We start from the raw sequence: 16,193 nt of genomic DNA on the forward strand, positions 1-16,193 counted from the left end.
GATATTGTGTATCTGGATTTTGAAAAGGCATTTCATAAGAGACTTTTCTGAGGAAATTAGAAAGTCATGGTGGGATAAGAGGTAATGTCCTGTTGTACATTAAGACCTGGTTAAAAAGATAGAAAATAGAAAGTACGAACATAGTTGCCCTCAAGCCCAGTATCCTCTCTCTCTCTAACAGTGGCCAACCCCGGTCACAAGTACCTGGCAAGATCCTAGGACTAAGCAGTGGATTTCCTAAGTCCATCTTAACAATGGCTTATGGACTTTTCTGTTAGAAATGGCCAGGAGCAGCTAGCACTCTAGGATCCATAATGGCTATTTGGCACGCTAGCTTGGTAACAATTCTAAATGTAGATTTTGCGATTCCTCTCTGGCTCTGTGACAAGCCTTACCATAGTTTTCATGCAAAGCAGTACTGCCCCTTGTCGTTCACATTCAGAATGGTAGGAATGATGAACAGAGGCAGTTTTCACCAAATCTAATCTAATCTAATCCTTAGGTTTGTATACCGCATCATCTCCACGTTCGTAGAGCTCGACGCGGTTTACAGTAGGAGAAATAGGAAGGAACTACAACAGAGGGAATCACTTATCTCATTCTGAAGGCAAAACAAAAAAAAAAAAAAAAAAAAAAGGACACGGCTGTGTTAATTATTACCAACCACTGAATGTTTTAAAAGGGTTTATTACTAATTCCAATTTTTTTAGTTTTAATCATTTAACATACAAACGCTTCTTTTTATAGTTTTCTTCCCTTACTATATAACGACAATAATTAAAAAAGAAAATTAAAAATAAAATGTATTTAAACCCATTCTTTCTAGCACAAAATGTTCAATTTGAAACCCAACACTGAGGGCTCCTTTTACGAAGGTGCGCTAGCGTTTTTAATGCATGCACCGGATTAGCGCGCAGTAGTGGCTAGCGCATGCGGCAAATTAGCGCACGCTATTCCATTCGTTAAAGTCCTAATGCACCTTTGTAAAAAGAGCCCTGAATGTTTCCAACTTTAGTCTTTCTGCACACAAAATCTGAGGAGTTACTTTTAGCCCTTCTGTCTTACTACGTGTCTAAAATGTCCTTCTATAAGACAGAATTCCAGGTCAAAATTTTTCAAAAGCTCTTTGAAAAAGGATCCTCAAATATATCGTGGTGATTCACAGACTATCAAACTTTCAAGATACCCACATTATTATTATAGATGGATCAAGTCACATATACTGGAAGAGACCTAATACATGCAAACTAATCTCATATCCCTTTAGCGTTGGTATCCTGAAAACCCAACTGGGCACAGAAGTAGATGTAGGCTGTAATGGTTCTCACCAGAGAGACCTACGACATGTTCATACTCTTTATCTCTAACTCTGGAGTTGTTGCTCCTGTATTTCCAGATCTACAGCGCTTCCTTTTCCGCTTCCGCTTCTTTTCAGCGGCTGATGGTGGTGGCATTTCCTGTTTTTTCTTTTTCTTTAAACAGCTGAGGGGATTGGGACCGCTGGGTCGTTTTCGCTTTTTCCCCCTTCGCTCATCTTTTGTCAAGCCATGCTCTTCTTTCAGATGTTCAATACTAGTTCTGTGATGTACAGGCACAAGCTGACCTTCCTGCACAGTCTGAGCCGAAGCAACAGATCTGGGAGAAGGTTTGTCCAGCACCATAGTGTTCTGAATGATAAACAACAAGGGGACTCCAGCTTTCTTTTTGACCTTCCCTGCCAATGCCTGATCCTGCAAACACAAAACATTAGAACTGGTTAAAAATGGAAATTGATTGTAAAAAGATACAAATTCATTTCATTTAAAAAGTTAATGTACGAATTACACTACAATAAGAAAACCAAAGATGTCAGCTCCAGCGTATTACCAGAAAAGAATTCCCATGTCATAATGAAGAAGCATTCAAGCAGAGTTAACTACCAGCGCATAGCAGATTGCAGTGCATGGAGGTAGGATATCTCATTAGGCAAGATAAACTACAGGGAGGCACAAATGGGATGTTTGACAGTCTATGAAGATTTCATTCTCAAAGTTAATGACTGGGACCATTGGGCACATATGTTTGGCAGCTCTGCTCAAGATTTGAAATGGAATGCCCAAGCTGGCACATTTTTATATATTAATGAATCAAAGACAGGCATCCACTATTAATGTTCACCTCCTCACATATACATCAGCTTAATTAAATGTTTAAAATAACCAATTCTGTAGGACCTCAGCACCACCACTTAGGGCTCAAAAAACTTTCATGGCCCTAAGGTTTGTATGTCAAATCTTAACAGGTCCCTTTCCGATATCTCAAATATAAATTGCATTACTTTTATCATTTGATAGCTTAAAAATCTAGTTATCCATTTGGTTAAGGGATATGTAATCCAACATGTTTTGCATAAATGCTTCTTCGAGGACATCCCCTTAAAATATAAATGCATTATATTATTTATTGAAATGATGAACATGCTAACTTAACTTAACTCCCAAGCAATAAACCTACCTTCTTATTAACATACCATTGATACCATCTGATTCCTGTTCTTCCCCAGACCAAGAAGACATTGAGGTCACTTGATTTACCTTTTACACCTCATGCCAGCTGATCACTCTCCTCCAATCATTCTCTTCTTAAACTAAATCAACATCATCCACTCTAACTCCGCATTAAGCTCATACGGTGTTACCATATTTAACATATATTCATCTCTATTCTTTCATAAACTTTTTCTAAATTAAATGATCCAGCAGTGGTTAGATAAGAATCATGAGGTAGAACATACCCAGTGGCATATAATTGATCAATTAGTAGTAGGAAGGGAAGGTGGTAATTTAATATTTAAACTTTTTTTTCTAAAGAATGGAAATAGATATGTAAGTTAAATTTGGTAACATCCTCTAGGCTTAATGTGGAGTAAGAATGGATGATGATTTAGTTTAGGAAAAGTTTGATTGGAGGAGGGTGATCAGCTAGCAATCTTGCTTATCCAGCTGAATGGTTTTAATGAGAAAATCATACTGATAAGACTTAATCAACCAACAAAAAAAAACACACATCGATTTATATATGGAACACAAGTATTTTGTTTTTAGGAAGTGATGATTAGTAGTGCAAATATTTTTTAAGCTTGAAGAGCTGAAAAACTGGATTGATCATAAACAAACACTCAGAAAAAGCACAGTTACTTACCGTAACAGGTGTTATCCAGGGACAGCAGGCATATATTCTCACATGTGGGTGACGTCATCTACGGAGCCCCGGCGCGGACAGCTTTTCAAGCAAACTTGATTGAAGTTTCAAGTTTGCACACTGCACCACGCATGTGCATGCCTTCTCGCCCACTAGAGGGCGCAACCCACCTCGTGGTCCTCAGTTCCATAACTAGCAAGGAAGCCATCCCCGGGGAGGCGGGCGGGTTGTGAGAATATATGCCTGCTGTCCCTGGATAACACCTGTTACGGTAAGTAACTGTGCTTTATCCCAGGACAAGCAGGCATGATATTCTCACATGTGGGTGACCTCCAAGCTAACCAAAAAAGGGCAGGTGGGAGGATGGCAATTTAGGAAAACAGATTTTGCAAAACTGACTGGCCAAACCGGCCGTCACTCCTGGATAAAGTGTCCAGGCAGTAATGAGAGGTGAATGTATGAACCGAAGACCAAGTGGCAGCCTTACATATGTCCTCCATTGGAGTGGATCGGAGGAAAGCTATCGAAGCTGCCATCGCTCGGACCTTGTGCCCCGTGACTCGACCCGGGGGAGGAAGGCCAGCCTGAGCGTAGCAAAAGGAAATGCAAGCGGCCAACCAGTTAGACAGAGTGCGCTTGGAAACTGGATGCCCTAATCGATTGGGATCGAAGGACAAAAACAATTGAGGAACCTTCCGATGAGACCTGGTGCGTTGAAGATAATATGCCAACGCCCTCTTACAGTCAAGCGTGTGAAGCGCCGTCTCGCCAGGATGGGAGTGGGGCTTCGGGAAGAACACAGGAAGGACAATGGACTGATTGAGGTGGAAGTCAGAAACAACTTTAGGTAAAAACTTAGGATGGGTGCGGAGAACCACCTTGTCGTGATGAAAGACAGTGAAAGGAGGGTCCGCAACCAAGGCTTGCAACTCCCCAATCCGCCTGGCGGAGGTGAGGGCAATTAGAAACACCGCCTTCCAAGTCAGAAATTTCAAGAGGGACTTGTTGAGTGGCTCAAACGGGGGTTTCATCAGTTGAGCCAGAACCACATTCAAATTCCACACGACAGACGGAGGCTTAAGAGGGGGACAAACCCTGAGTAACCCTTTCATGAAGCGTGTCACCAAGGGATGGAGTGACAGAGGGCGTCCCTCCAGAGGTTGGTGGAAAGCAGAAATCGCACTGAGATGAACCCGCACCGAAGTGGTTTTCAAGCCGGAGCGCGACAAATGAAACAAATATTCTAAAACCGAGGATACCGGAACTGATACCGGATCCAGGTGAAAAGACGAGCACCAGGTGGAAAACCTGGTCCATTTCTGCGCATAGCAAAGCCTCGTCGAGATCTTGCGGGAGGCTTCCAACACCTCCTTCACCGATTGAGACAGGTCCGGAGGAGTCAGGGAACAAGAAACCAGGCTGTCAGGTGCAATGACTGCAGATTGGGATGTAACATGGATCCTTGACTCTGAGACAGCAGAGAAGGAGAGACAGGCAGGGGAAGAGGCTCCCTGGCACTGAGCTGGAGCAGCAGGGAGAACCAGTGCTGACGCGGCCACCGAGGTGCTATGAGAATCATCGTGGCCGTGGACGATTTTAGGTGTACCAACGTTCGCATGATCAGAGGGAACGGAGGGAATGCATACAGGAACCTCCCTTCCCAGTCGAGTAGGAAGGCATCCGCTTCCAGACGGTCCTGCGAGTACATCCGAGAACAATATAGTGGTAGTTTGTGTGTCTCCGGAGAGGCAAACAGATCCACCTGTGGCGTTCCCCAGCGAGCGAAAACCTCGCGTAGAACTGCTGAGTGTAGAGTCCACTCGTGCGGTTGCAGAAGTCGACTCAGTTTGTCCGCCAGGCAATTCCGTTCTCCTTGGATGTAGACCGCCCGGAGGAAGATGTTCCGGGAGGCCGCCCACTCCCAGAGGCGAAGAGCTTCGGAGCAGAGGGGCCATGACCCCGTTCCTCCCTGCTTGTTCACATAATACATTGCCACCTGATTGTCCGTGCGGACGAGGACCACCTGGTCCTGCAATATGTGAACGAAGGCTCGAAGTGCTAGGAAGATGGCTCGCAGCTCTAGCACGTTGATATGACACTGACGGTCTTCTGTCGACCACAGGCCCTGCGTGCGAAGACCGTCGAGATGGGCTCCCCACGCGTACTCCGAGGAGTCCGTGGTCAGGACCTTGCGAAAAGGCGGAGTGCGAAACAATAGCCCCATGGACAGATTTGAAGAGTCTGTCCACCAACGCAGCGATTTCCGCAAGGGCGGAGTTACCGAAATGAGGCGAGACACCGGGTCGCACTCCTGACGCCACTGGGACGCGAGGGTCCACTGAGGGATCCTCAGATGTAGCCTCGCAAACGGCGTGACATGTACCGTCGAGGCCATATGGCCCAGCAGCATCATCATGCGCTTGGCCGACACCCTCGATAGTTGGGAGACCTGGCGGCTCATCCGTACCAAGGTTTCCAACCGCTGGGTCGGCAGGTAGGAGCGTAGGCGCACCGTGTCCAGCACCGCACCTATGAATTGAAGAGACTGCGACGGCCTCAACTGAGACTTTGGAAAGTTTATCTCGAACCCGAGAGTTTGCAGGAAGGCAATAGACTGTCGGGTCGCTGAGATAACCCCCTCCCTGGTCGGGGCTTTGATGAGCCAATCGTCCAGGTAAGGGAACACATGGAGTCCACGTGACCTGAGGGCTGCTGCAACCACCACCATGCACTTCGTGAATACTCGTGGGGACGCGGCCAGGCCGAAGGGCAGTACCCTGTACTGGAGGTGGAGGTCCCCCACCTGGAATCGTAAGAATCTTCGACAGGCGGGGTGCACCGGAACATGGGTGTATGCTTCCTTCAGGTCGAGGGAGCACATCCAGTCCCCTTCCCCCAAGAGGGGGTACAAAACCGGGAGAGATAGCATTCGAAACTTCTCCCGGGCCAGGAATTTGTTGAGCTTCCTGAGGTCCAGTATGGGGCGCAGGTCCCCGGTCTTTTTTGGGACCAAAAAGTAGCGGGAGTAAAACCCCGTACCCCACTGGTCCTTGGGGACCGGCTCGACCGCCCGAAGCTTCAAGAGGGCTTTGGCTTCGGTTATAAGGGTCGGTAGCTGCGAACGGTTGCAGGGGACTAAACTTGGGGGACTGTCCGGCGGCGAGGACACAAAGTTGAGCGAGTAGCCCTCGGAGACGATCCGGAGCACCCAAGCGTCTGAGGTAATCCCGGTCCATGCCTCCCGGAAGGACCGAAGACGGCCCCCGATAGGAAGGGGTTCCTGTGAAAGTGCGGAGGGGAACCCGCCCCGTCCGCTCAGCCCGTCAAAAGGAAGGCGCGGGCTTAGAAGGGCCCTGCGCCTGGGCTTGGGTTTGTCCCCCTCTGCCTCGCTGAGACGGACATCTCGGAGGCGGTCTCGAGAAAGCCGGGGTCGACTTCTGAGGGTATCGGCGCGGCGGAGGCCGAAAGGGTTTCTGCGGCGGGGGTCTAGGTTTGGGGCGGACCAGGGATGCTAGAGAGCGCTCCTGTTCCGACAAGCGTTTGGTCGCCGCATCCAATGACTCGTCGAATAACTCGGACCCCACACAAGGCAAGTCTGCCAGGCGTTCCTGCAGGTTTGGGTCCATGTCGAGGGTGCGAAGCCAGGCCAAGCGGCGCATGGCCACCGCGAGGGCCGACACCCTCGAAACCAGCTCAAAGGCGTCGTACACTGCGTGGAATAGGTACAACCGCAATTGAGACAGGTTGGACATAAACTTATCGAATCCTGCTCTTTGGGAGTCCGGTAACGAGTTTCGATATTGAGGAAGGTCCTTCACCATACCACGCAAATAGGAGGAAAAGGTGAAGGCGTAATTTAGAACCCTGGTGGCCATCAGGGAATTTGAATAGAGGCGGCGGCCAAACTTGTCCAGGGTCCGCCCCTCCCTGCCTGGTGGAACCGCCGCAGAAACCCGTGAGGGCTGTGATTTTTTAAGAGCAGACTCCACCAGAAGAGACTGGTGTGAGAGCTGCGCCTTATCGAACCCTTTAGGGGGAATCGTCCTATACTTCGATTCCATTTTTGAAGGCACGGACGTGACTGTAAGAGGGTTTGACAAGTTATTCAGCCAGGTTTGCAGAAGGACACTGTTGAGAGGGAGTCTAGGCACCTCCCTAGGAAGAGTGGGGAGGTCCTGTTCCTCCAAAAATTCTTTGGAATACCGAGAGCCTACCATCAGGTCAATCCCCAGGGCTTGGGCCATGTCCTGAACGAAGGATGAAAATGAGGACGGCCTAGCCTGGGGAGACGGGGTTCTCGACCGCCCCACCGAGGAGAGGGGGGAGGCCTCATGGGAATAATGAGGATCCCTAACCGATCCCGAATCCCAGGATCCCCTCTCGAGGGCCCTCGAGGGGGAAGGGGAAGTTATCCTCCTCGCAGAGCCCTTGGGTGAGGACCCAGGGGTTCGTGGGACACTCTCCCGTTTCCTCGGCGAGGCGGCCCGGGAAGATTTCCCATGAGGTGAGCGGAGGAGCCTCGGGTTGTCGAGGCGCAACTCCGACACCTGCAGCGCCTCGCCCCCGAACGACGAGGAGCGGTCGCGCCGAGGCGAGCCTCGGGGTCGCTTAGACTTCCTCGATCGACGCCCCGTCCGAGGTCGCGTCGAGGGCAAGGCGTGTCTGGAAGACCCGGAGGAAGAGGAGGAAAGACGGCGAACTCTGCGCAACTTTTCCTTGGGCCTTACACTCCGCTCAGGGGGTTCCCCCGAGGTCGAGGTCCGGGGCGGGGCCGAGGCCGAGGTGAACGGGGTCACCGTACCCGAGACCGAGGTCGCCGAGGTCGGGGCTCCCGAGGGAGCCGAGGCCGGGGCCTCCGAGACCGAAGGCGCCCCGGCCGAGGTCGAGGCCGCCGGAACCGCAGCACGCTGCAACACTTCCAGGGCTCCCGACAGCTCCGATGAGATCAGAGCTCGGAGGAGATCCTGGAAGGCCGGAATCCCCACGAAGGTGGGGAGTTCCGAGTCCGGGGCACACTCCCTGGAGGGCGACCTCGGTCTCGAGTATTCCCTCGGGGTGTGCGGAGTCGAGGTCCGATGCGGGGCCGGGGTCGACCCACCCGCCTTGGCCTGACTCGAGGATGGCTTCTTTGCTGAAGGGGATGGAACAGAGGACTTACCCGAAGCTTGCTTCACTGACGACGCCTTCGAGGAAGAGGGCCGAGGCGAGGCCGAGGCCCCCAAGGACGCCGAGGCCGAGGTCAAGGCCGGGGCCGAAGCCGAGGCCGACGTCGAGGCCTTAGGTGCGTCGACGGCGAACAATTCGGCCATTCTTGCCTTACGGCGACGGAGGGCCCTGTTTTGGAAGGTAGCACAGCGATCACACGAGTCTGTCGGATGTTCGGGCCCAAGACAGACAATGCACCACCGGTGAGGGTCGGTGATGGAAAGCAACCTTTCGCACCGGCTGCACTTTTTGAATCCCGTAACAGGACGGGACGTCCACGAAGAAAAGGAAGAAGGCCGGGAACGTACCGACGTCCCGCGGCCACGGATTCCGGGAGCCCCCGGAGTCCGAAGAAAAACGAAAGACTTTTTTTTTTTTTTTTTGAAAGGAACCGAAAAGAAAAACAGCACCGCGAACTAATTCGAAGGGAAAACAAACTAAACGCGGCAGCTAGAAGGCAAAAAACACTGGAGCTCAGATCCACAGGGCTTTCTTGCTCCGCGGAAAAATTTGAACTGAGGACCACGAGGTGGGATGCGCCCTCTAGTGGGCGAGAAGGCATGCACATGCGTGGTGCAGTGTGCAAACTTGAAACTTCAATCAAGTTTGCTTGAAAAGCTGTCCGCGCCGGGGCTCCGTAGATGACGTCACCCACATGTGAGAATATCATGCCTGCTTGTCCTGGGATAACTGATTGTCTTCGCAAGTAATACTATAAGAGTTGTCCATATGAAAGCTTTACACTGAAATCCCAGGTGACAGTGTTTGCTAGTTAAACTTGGATCAGGCAGTGGTTGGTAATGCAGAGTGGTCCCTGAGCCATATGGGCTACAACAGTGGTCTCAAACTCAAACCCTTTGCAGGGCCACATTTTGGATTTGTAGGTACTTGGAGGGCCGCAGAAAAAATAGTTAATATCTTATTAAAGAAATGACAATTTTGCATGAGGTAAAGCTCTTTATAGTTTATGAACTTCTCGCCCCCCCCAAAGGCCTGCATGTTCCCCTCTCTTTGCAGCATCCTCCATCTTCCCCCTGGTCTTCTGGTCTTAGTTTCAGCTAATTACCGCAGCCTGCAGAGACGATCACTGGTGCTGTAGCGTTCCTTGCAGGCTGCCATCGGCCTCCGCAGCACGTTCCCTCTGCCGCAATCCTGACCCTCCTCTGACGTCAGGGGCAGGATCGCGGCAGAGGGAACGTGCTGCTGAGGACGACGGCAGCCTGCAACGATCACTACTGCACCGGCAATCCTCTCTGCAGGCTGCAGTAATTATCTGAAGGTAAGAGTGGGAGGCCAGGAGGGAAGCCAGAGGACACTGCAAAGAGCGGGCAGCACAATAGTACCTGGCGGGCCGCATGTGGCCCCCGGGCTGCAAATTTGAGACCACTGGGCTACAGGAATGCAGCTGGATATTGGGCTTCACAAGAAGACAGTAGGCAGATTACAAAGGGTTCAAAATTTGGTGCATGTGAGATAACATATTTACTGCCAAGTATGACTAGGTTTCTTCTTATATACGAGGGGGTGTTGAAAAGTTCTCAGCCCAACCAAGAAGAGAATGATGTGGAAATGGTTCAATCAATGATCTGAAACTGTCAAACACAGAATTTCCTTTCTGCAAAATGGCACTTAACAAAATAAGATAACACTTGTATTTGTATGATGAGCCCTCCAAAGGCCACCAATATGAGGGTTATGGTGAGTTATGTACCGGAGACCTTTTATAATGCAGTACTCCACTGCTTTGCTGGGATGTTGATGTGGTCAGCCTACTAAGAATGCTAGCCCCTCCTACATCCCCATGGCTTGTTTTGCATGTTTTTCTTTTGGATGTGGATTTTTCAAAAAAATGGACATTTTTCAGATGCATCTATTTTCAAAAAACCAAGACATGACATTTTGCAGTTTTGAAAATTGTCATGATCACTATTGGGGTTTTTTTTTTTCTGCTTCTGCAAAAAACACAGAAACTCAGATTTGGACATCATATTGAAAATGCCCAAGGGCTATAGTACTTTGGTATTTAAGTGCTTTGAAAATGAGTCCCTTAATCTACCACTAGCTGGTTCTATTTGCAGAAAAGGTTTTTTAGTCCATAATCGAAAGACAGACAATCTCAGTTCAGGGAAGGTGGGTGGTAGGGGAGGAATGGTAGAATATAAACCTTCTGTTTATATTTAAGATACCATTTTCCCCCTAAAGTTTATATTTGGATGGGTTTATATTACAGTATACGGTACTAATGAAATATAATGCCTTCTATAAATAGTACCTGTGTGGCAATAAAATAATGATGAGGATTACTCTCTCCAAGCATGGATAAAAGGCATACTGATCCACCAACTGGATTTTTCAAATGGGAACAGTTCCGAACTTGAAACCGCTGTGCTATAAGTTTGGCTCCATATAGTTCCTTTCCCAGTGATTCTATTTCCTTTAAAACACATCTGAAAGGAAGCACAAAAAATATATTAACCTTTAAATGCAAGTGCTACTGAAAGGTAAAGATCCTAGATTAAACATTTTTCTGTATACCACAGTTTTGACCTAGAAGTTTTTTTTGCTCCCTTGGGCTTCCAGCTCAAAAACTGAATCCAGGCAGGGATCTGGCACCATGAAGTTTGATTTGCACCTTCATGGATTTTTTTCCCTTTATTTCAGCTCAGGTAGACTAGTTATCACTGTGATAGTCCTTGACTGGGAAGTGGGAACCCTACAGCAACTTGCCCTAAATCTTCCTCTAGGTCTTTTCAGTTGCACAGTGACTAGCACTCTTATTTTCCATTTATTTGTTAATTTGTAAAGTAGTGATTATTTGTCAGTTTTTTTTCAAAATTTACATTTGCTATTATTATATTTTACACAGTATTAGGGGACATGTGTCACTGTTTTTGTGGTATTGCATGGTATACAGAGTCTGGCTTCTTGGCAGTTCAGTTTAACTTTTGTCTACATAGTTATTTTTAGTTTGTGATTACTTATTCCATTCTGGGCAAGGATGTATCTGTGTTCTATGTGTATGAAAAGGATATGGTTCTGTTAGCATTGACAGGATAGGATCGATCCGCATTAATCTGGCTTGTTTAGTTTTACAGTGGGTGTATTGATGTTCTAGCTTATTTCTAGGATAACCAGCATAAAAAAAGAGATTATGTACTTACCCTTTTCCAGTAGATAGGTGAGACATTCTAGATAGAGGGGTTATATCCCCATAGCCACGTGCTGTAGAAGGAATCCACTCCACATTTTTCATTTTGCCTCTGTTGTACTTTACTGGGTTCTCTAGCTCCACCTACAGTTAGTACCCAAGCACTGAGAGCTACCTAATACACGTGATGTAGAGGCACCAACTGTTCTACTCAAGAATTAACAGAAATGAGATCCGCAAACACAGGCTTCAAATGGAGTTCATAAACTGCTCCCAAATAAAACTGAAATATATATACAAATTCTTCCCAGCCCCCAAAGGCTGACGATCATCCAAGAATCATCTTGAAGAAGCATAAACAGACTAAAACAGTAGGAAGGCGCAATAAGAAATGGGGGGGAGGGGGGGAGGAATGTCTCACCTTTCTACTGGAAAAGAGCTTACCAGGGTAAGTTCATAATCTCTTTTTCTAGTACAATAGGTGAGATATTCTAGACCAGGAGTGTCAAGGTCTCTCCTCGAGGGCCGCAATCTAGTTGGGTTTTCAGGATTTCCTCAATGAATATGCACGAGATCTATTAGCATACAATGAAAGCAGTGCAAGCAAATAGATCTCATGTATATTCATTGAGGAAATCCTGAAAACCCGTCTGGATTGCGGCCCTCGAGGAGAGACTTTGACAACCCTGTTCTAGACAGATGGGATGTACAAAAGCAGTCCCCGAATAGCTAGGGCAGGCTTGCTGCGCCGATCCTGAATACCATGGACCCAAATACAAAGTCCTATCTTGCCACCACAGTCACTGCCATTAAGACTTGACAAACATGGGAAGAGAAGGCCACGTTGCTGCCCTGCAAATCTCACAAGAGACAGCTCAAGCTGTAGCCCACGAAGAAGCCACACTCGTGGAAGAATGTGCCTAGACAAAAACAGGAGACTATTTCCCAGAAAAGAAAGTAGGCTGATGAAATGGCTGTATGGATCCATCTGGAAACCGTGGCCTTAGAAACGGGATCGGCCCACTTAGCTGAATGAGTCAGCACAAACAAATTGTCAGAGACAAAAATCGTTAGTGACCTCCAGATAAACGCAGAATTCTGCGCACATCTAGTATTTTCAGTAGTCTATTATGTGTCCTGGAACCAGTAACAGTAGGCTGAAAGGCAGGCAAACACACTTCCTGATTAACATGGAAAGCTGAAACCATCTTTGGAAGGAAGGAAGAAACAGTCTGAAGGAAAACCTCAGTCTCTGAAATACAGAGGAATGGTTCTCTGCAAGACACAGCTTTTAGTTCCTACACATGTTGCACTGAAGGAATGACAACCAGAAAAACTGACTTGAGCGTCAAGTCCAAGAGGGAAGCATCTTGAAGGGGTTCAAAAGGTGCCCTGGAAAGGCTCGACAGCACCAGGTAAAGATTCCTGAAAGAGAAAGGTTGCTGAACAGGTGGTTTGAGATGAAGATACCCCTGTAGAAATCTAGCAACAGCAGGAAGAGACACCAAGGGCCGACGCTTCTGGGATCTAAAACAAGAGAGAGCCCAGTCACCTGGTCCTGAAGAGAAGCCACAGAGAAGCCTTTATCCAGAAGGCAGGCGAGAATCAGTGAGATCGGAACTGAATAAGGGTTCATCTGGTCCTGGGCGCACCAACTTTGGAAGGCCTTCCACGCCTTAGTGCAAGCCCAAAAACATGGACTTCTTAGACTCGAGTAGCAACAACCATAGCAAAATATCCTCAGTGCTCTAAGGCTGTGCACTCAACAGCCATGCCATAAAAGCAAAGGGACCTAGAATCTCCAAGGACACTGGATTCAGTGGGAGGAGGTTCAGATAGCTGCTTAGCCAAAGACTGCAACTCCTGTGCAGACACATCAGATCTGCAAGGACAATCTGGAGACACCACAATCCGTCGAATGATCCTGTCAAACATTGGGCCAAGGAGGAAAGACATAGAAGAGAATCTCTTGAGACTATGGCTGCTCCAGAGTGTTGAGCCCCTCGCTTCTGGGCTTGGATCTGCGACTGAAGAAGCGAACCGCTGTCTTGATTCTTACCATGGCCAGGACGTTGAAGCGGGCCTGACCCCAGTGCTTCATTAGTGCTCTGCATGCCGCTGTGGACAAGGCCCATTCTGCCGGATCCAGAATCTGTCTGATGAAGAAGTCCACTGAACATTGTCTACTCTCCCCACATACGCTGGTCATCAGTGCTAGGAGGAAATGTTCCGCCTAAAAAAAACCAAGAAGGTGGGCTTCCTGAACCAGGAGTGCTCTTGGACACTCCATGGTGATTGACGTAGGCTACTGCCATCACATTGATGAAGAAGACCTTGACTGATTGGCCCTCAAGAGTTTTCTGCAATCTCATGAGAGCTAGCTGAATGGCTCCGAGCGCCAACTGGTTGAGTGACCAATTTCACTGAGAGGGCGTCCAACTCCCCTGATCAGTAGAATGATTGCAATGGGCTCTGCAGCCCCAAAGGCTGACATTGACATCACCATGATCCAGAAGGCAATGTGTAGTGGCACGACCCTGCAAAATTTATTTATTTAGATTTTTATCCCGTCCTCCCAGTAGCTCAGAACGGTTTACAAATAACCATTCACAATGATTATACAGTAGATTTAAATACTTGGACATACGAGACTGTGCAGCAGTTTAGATATAGGGACTATACAGCAAATTAAGAACAGTAGTTTAAATATAAGTAGTTTAGTTTAGATACAAGTTATTTGAGTATAGGCTGAGAGTGGACTATACAGAAATTTAGGCAGAAGATTAGAATGGAGAAAGAAGGGTAGAGGTAGGGTTTAAGGGGGTTGGGTGTAGACTGAGGGTGACCTTTAGTTGAAGAGGAGTCTGAGTTGAGGGGGGAGTTGGTTCCAGAGTTGGGGAATGAAGTGGCTGTAGGAGCGTTTGCGGGCGGTTTCTGAGAGGAAGGACCTTCCGGGGGGAATGCATAGGCGTATCTCCGTTTCTGAGCGGAGGGTGCGGGTGGGGTTGTAGATGGGTAGCTTGGATTTTATGTAGGAGGGGGTAGTGGCATAGATTCTTTTGTGTGCTATTGCCAGGGCCTTGAATGCACAGCGTTGGCTAATTGGGAGCCAGTGTTCAGCGCGGAGTGCTGGGGAGATGGGATCATGGTAGTTGAGGCTGTGTAGGAGGCGGATAGATGCATTTTGGACCCTTTGGAGGTGCTTGATCTTTTTTGGTTATTCCATTAAATAGGGAGTTGCAGTAATCCATTCTGGAGAGGACATATGCGTAGAGGAGTTGGGCTAGGTCAGGTGTGGAACTGTAGGGTTTGATCCTTCTCAGTTGGCGGAGGTAGTAGAAGGAGGTAGAGACTACTTGGGATATGTGGGTGGATAGGGATAGGTGTCCGTCTAAGGTTAATCCTAGGCTGCGTACTTGATCTGTTGTCGTTAGTAGAGTGGAGTCCCATGACTGCAGAAGAAGCCACCAGCTCATTCTTGCTCGGGCTTCCAAAGTCCCAGGTATATAGGCTTGCAAGGAATCCCTGTGCAGAGCCCAGCGAGAGAGCAAAGCATGCAGAAGAGAATGCCTGTGCGCCCTCGCCCAAGGAGCCACATCCAGTGTGGCAACCATGTATCCCAGAAATTGAAGATAATCCCATACCAATGGAGCTGGCCACTCTAGAAGGAGAGAAATCTGGGCACACAGGTTCTGCCTGTGGGCTTCTAATAGATAGACGTGGCTCACAGCTGACCCAAAGAGAACTCCCAGGTATTCCAGCGACTGTATGATCATCAGATGGGTCTTCTTGAAGTTGACAATCTAGCCCAGGTCCTCCAGCACCTCAAGTAAGGGCAAACCAGGAGACTTTTATTTTTTTTAATGTAAGTCGCCACGAAAGCCATCACCTTGGTTCTTGTCCAGGGTGCTGTCGCCAGTCCCGCGAGAACTGATGTTGGCCATTCAGAAACCGGCACAGGCCTAAGCGGGAGCGCAGAATCTTGCTCCTGATATCTGTGCTCCTGAACTGTGTGCTGCTAATGAGGGAGGGATACACACTGGACCACCAGGTATGGGGGGATGATTTAAAAGTATTGGAGTGGGAGGGTGATTAAAAGAACTGGTGGGGGGATGATCTAAAAGTACTTTGTGTTTTGCTCAATGCTTCGCCGGAAAAAGCCATTGCACCCCTCACATGCATGAACCCCATAGTAGAATCCTGATGCCACATCACCGCACTCTTTACACAACAGCACCATCCCATTCAGTTTGCTGATATTGCTGGATGTTTTGCTGGGAAATATCCTGCTCCCACTGTCCAGTGCAACTTGCTGGGAGACCTTCTGAAGATGAAGGGGGAGACACATCCTCCCCACAGCCTGAGGAACCTGCAGGCTGCTGGGAGACCCTACGAAGATGTAGGAAGATGAAGGGGGAGACACATATTCCCCACAGCCTGAGTCACAGAGCCTGTGGGGGAAGGGGGGAAGTAAGAGGGGAAAGACTGACATATGGACTGAAAACTGCCTTTGGAATTGTCACTGTACATGGAAACAGGACTGATCCTGTTGGGGGAAGAACCTGTAGAGCTGATGTAAGTGATCACTCCACCTGTACTGGCATTGGAATCCAAAGGTGTCATTTAACAGTACTGGGGGGGGGGGGGGGTAATTTAATAG

General features: G+C 48.3%; 1 protein-coding gene across 1 annotated transcript in view; it reads right to left on the reverse strand.

Moving 5' to 3' along the window:
• Positions 1-671: 671 nt before the first annotated feature.
• Positions 672-16,193, reverse strand: part of UTP23 (UTP23 small subunit processome component) — a 43,265-nt gene continuing 27,743 nt past the window's right edge. The window contains exons 2-3 of the mRNA XM_033934867.1: positions 10,658-10,832; positions 672-1,730 (exon numbers count right to left, since the gene is read on the reverse strand). Of these exons, the coding sequence (XP_033790758.1) occupies positions 1,338-1,730; positions 10,658-10,832 (568 nt within the window). The 3' untranslated portion in view covers positions 672-1,337. The remainder of the gene's footprint in view (positions 1,731-10,657; positions 10,833-16,193) is intronic.

This window comes from Geotrypetes seraphini, chromosome 2 (assembly GCF_902459505.1).
Source record: "Geotrypetes seraphini chromosome 2, aGeoSer1.1, whole genome shotgun sequence".
NCBI lineage: Eukaryota > Metazoa > Chordata > Amphibia > Gymnophiona > Dermophiidae > Geotrypetes > Geotrypetes seraphini.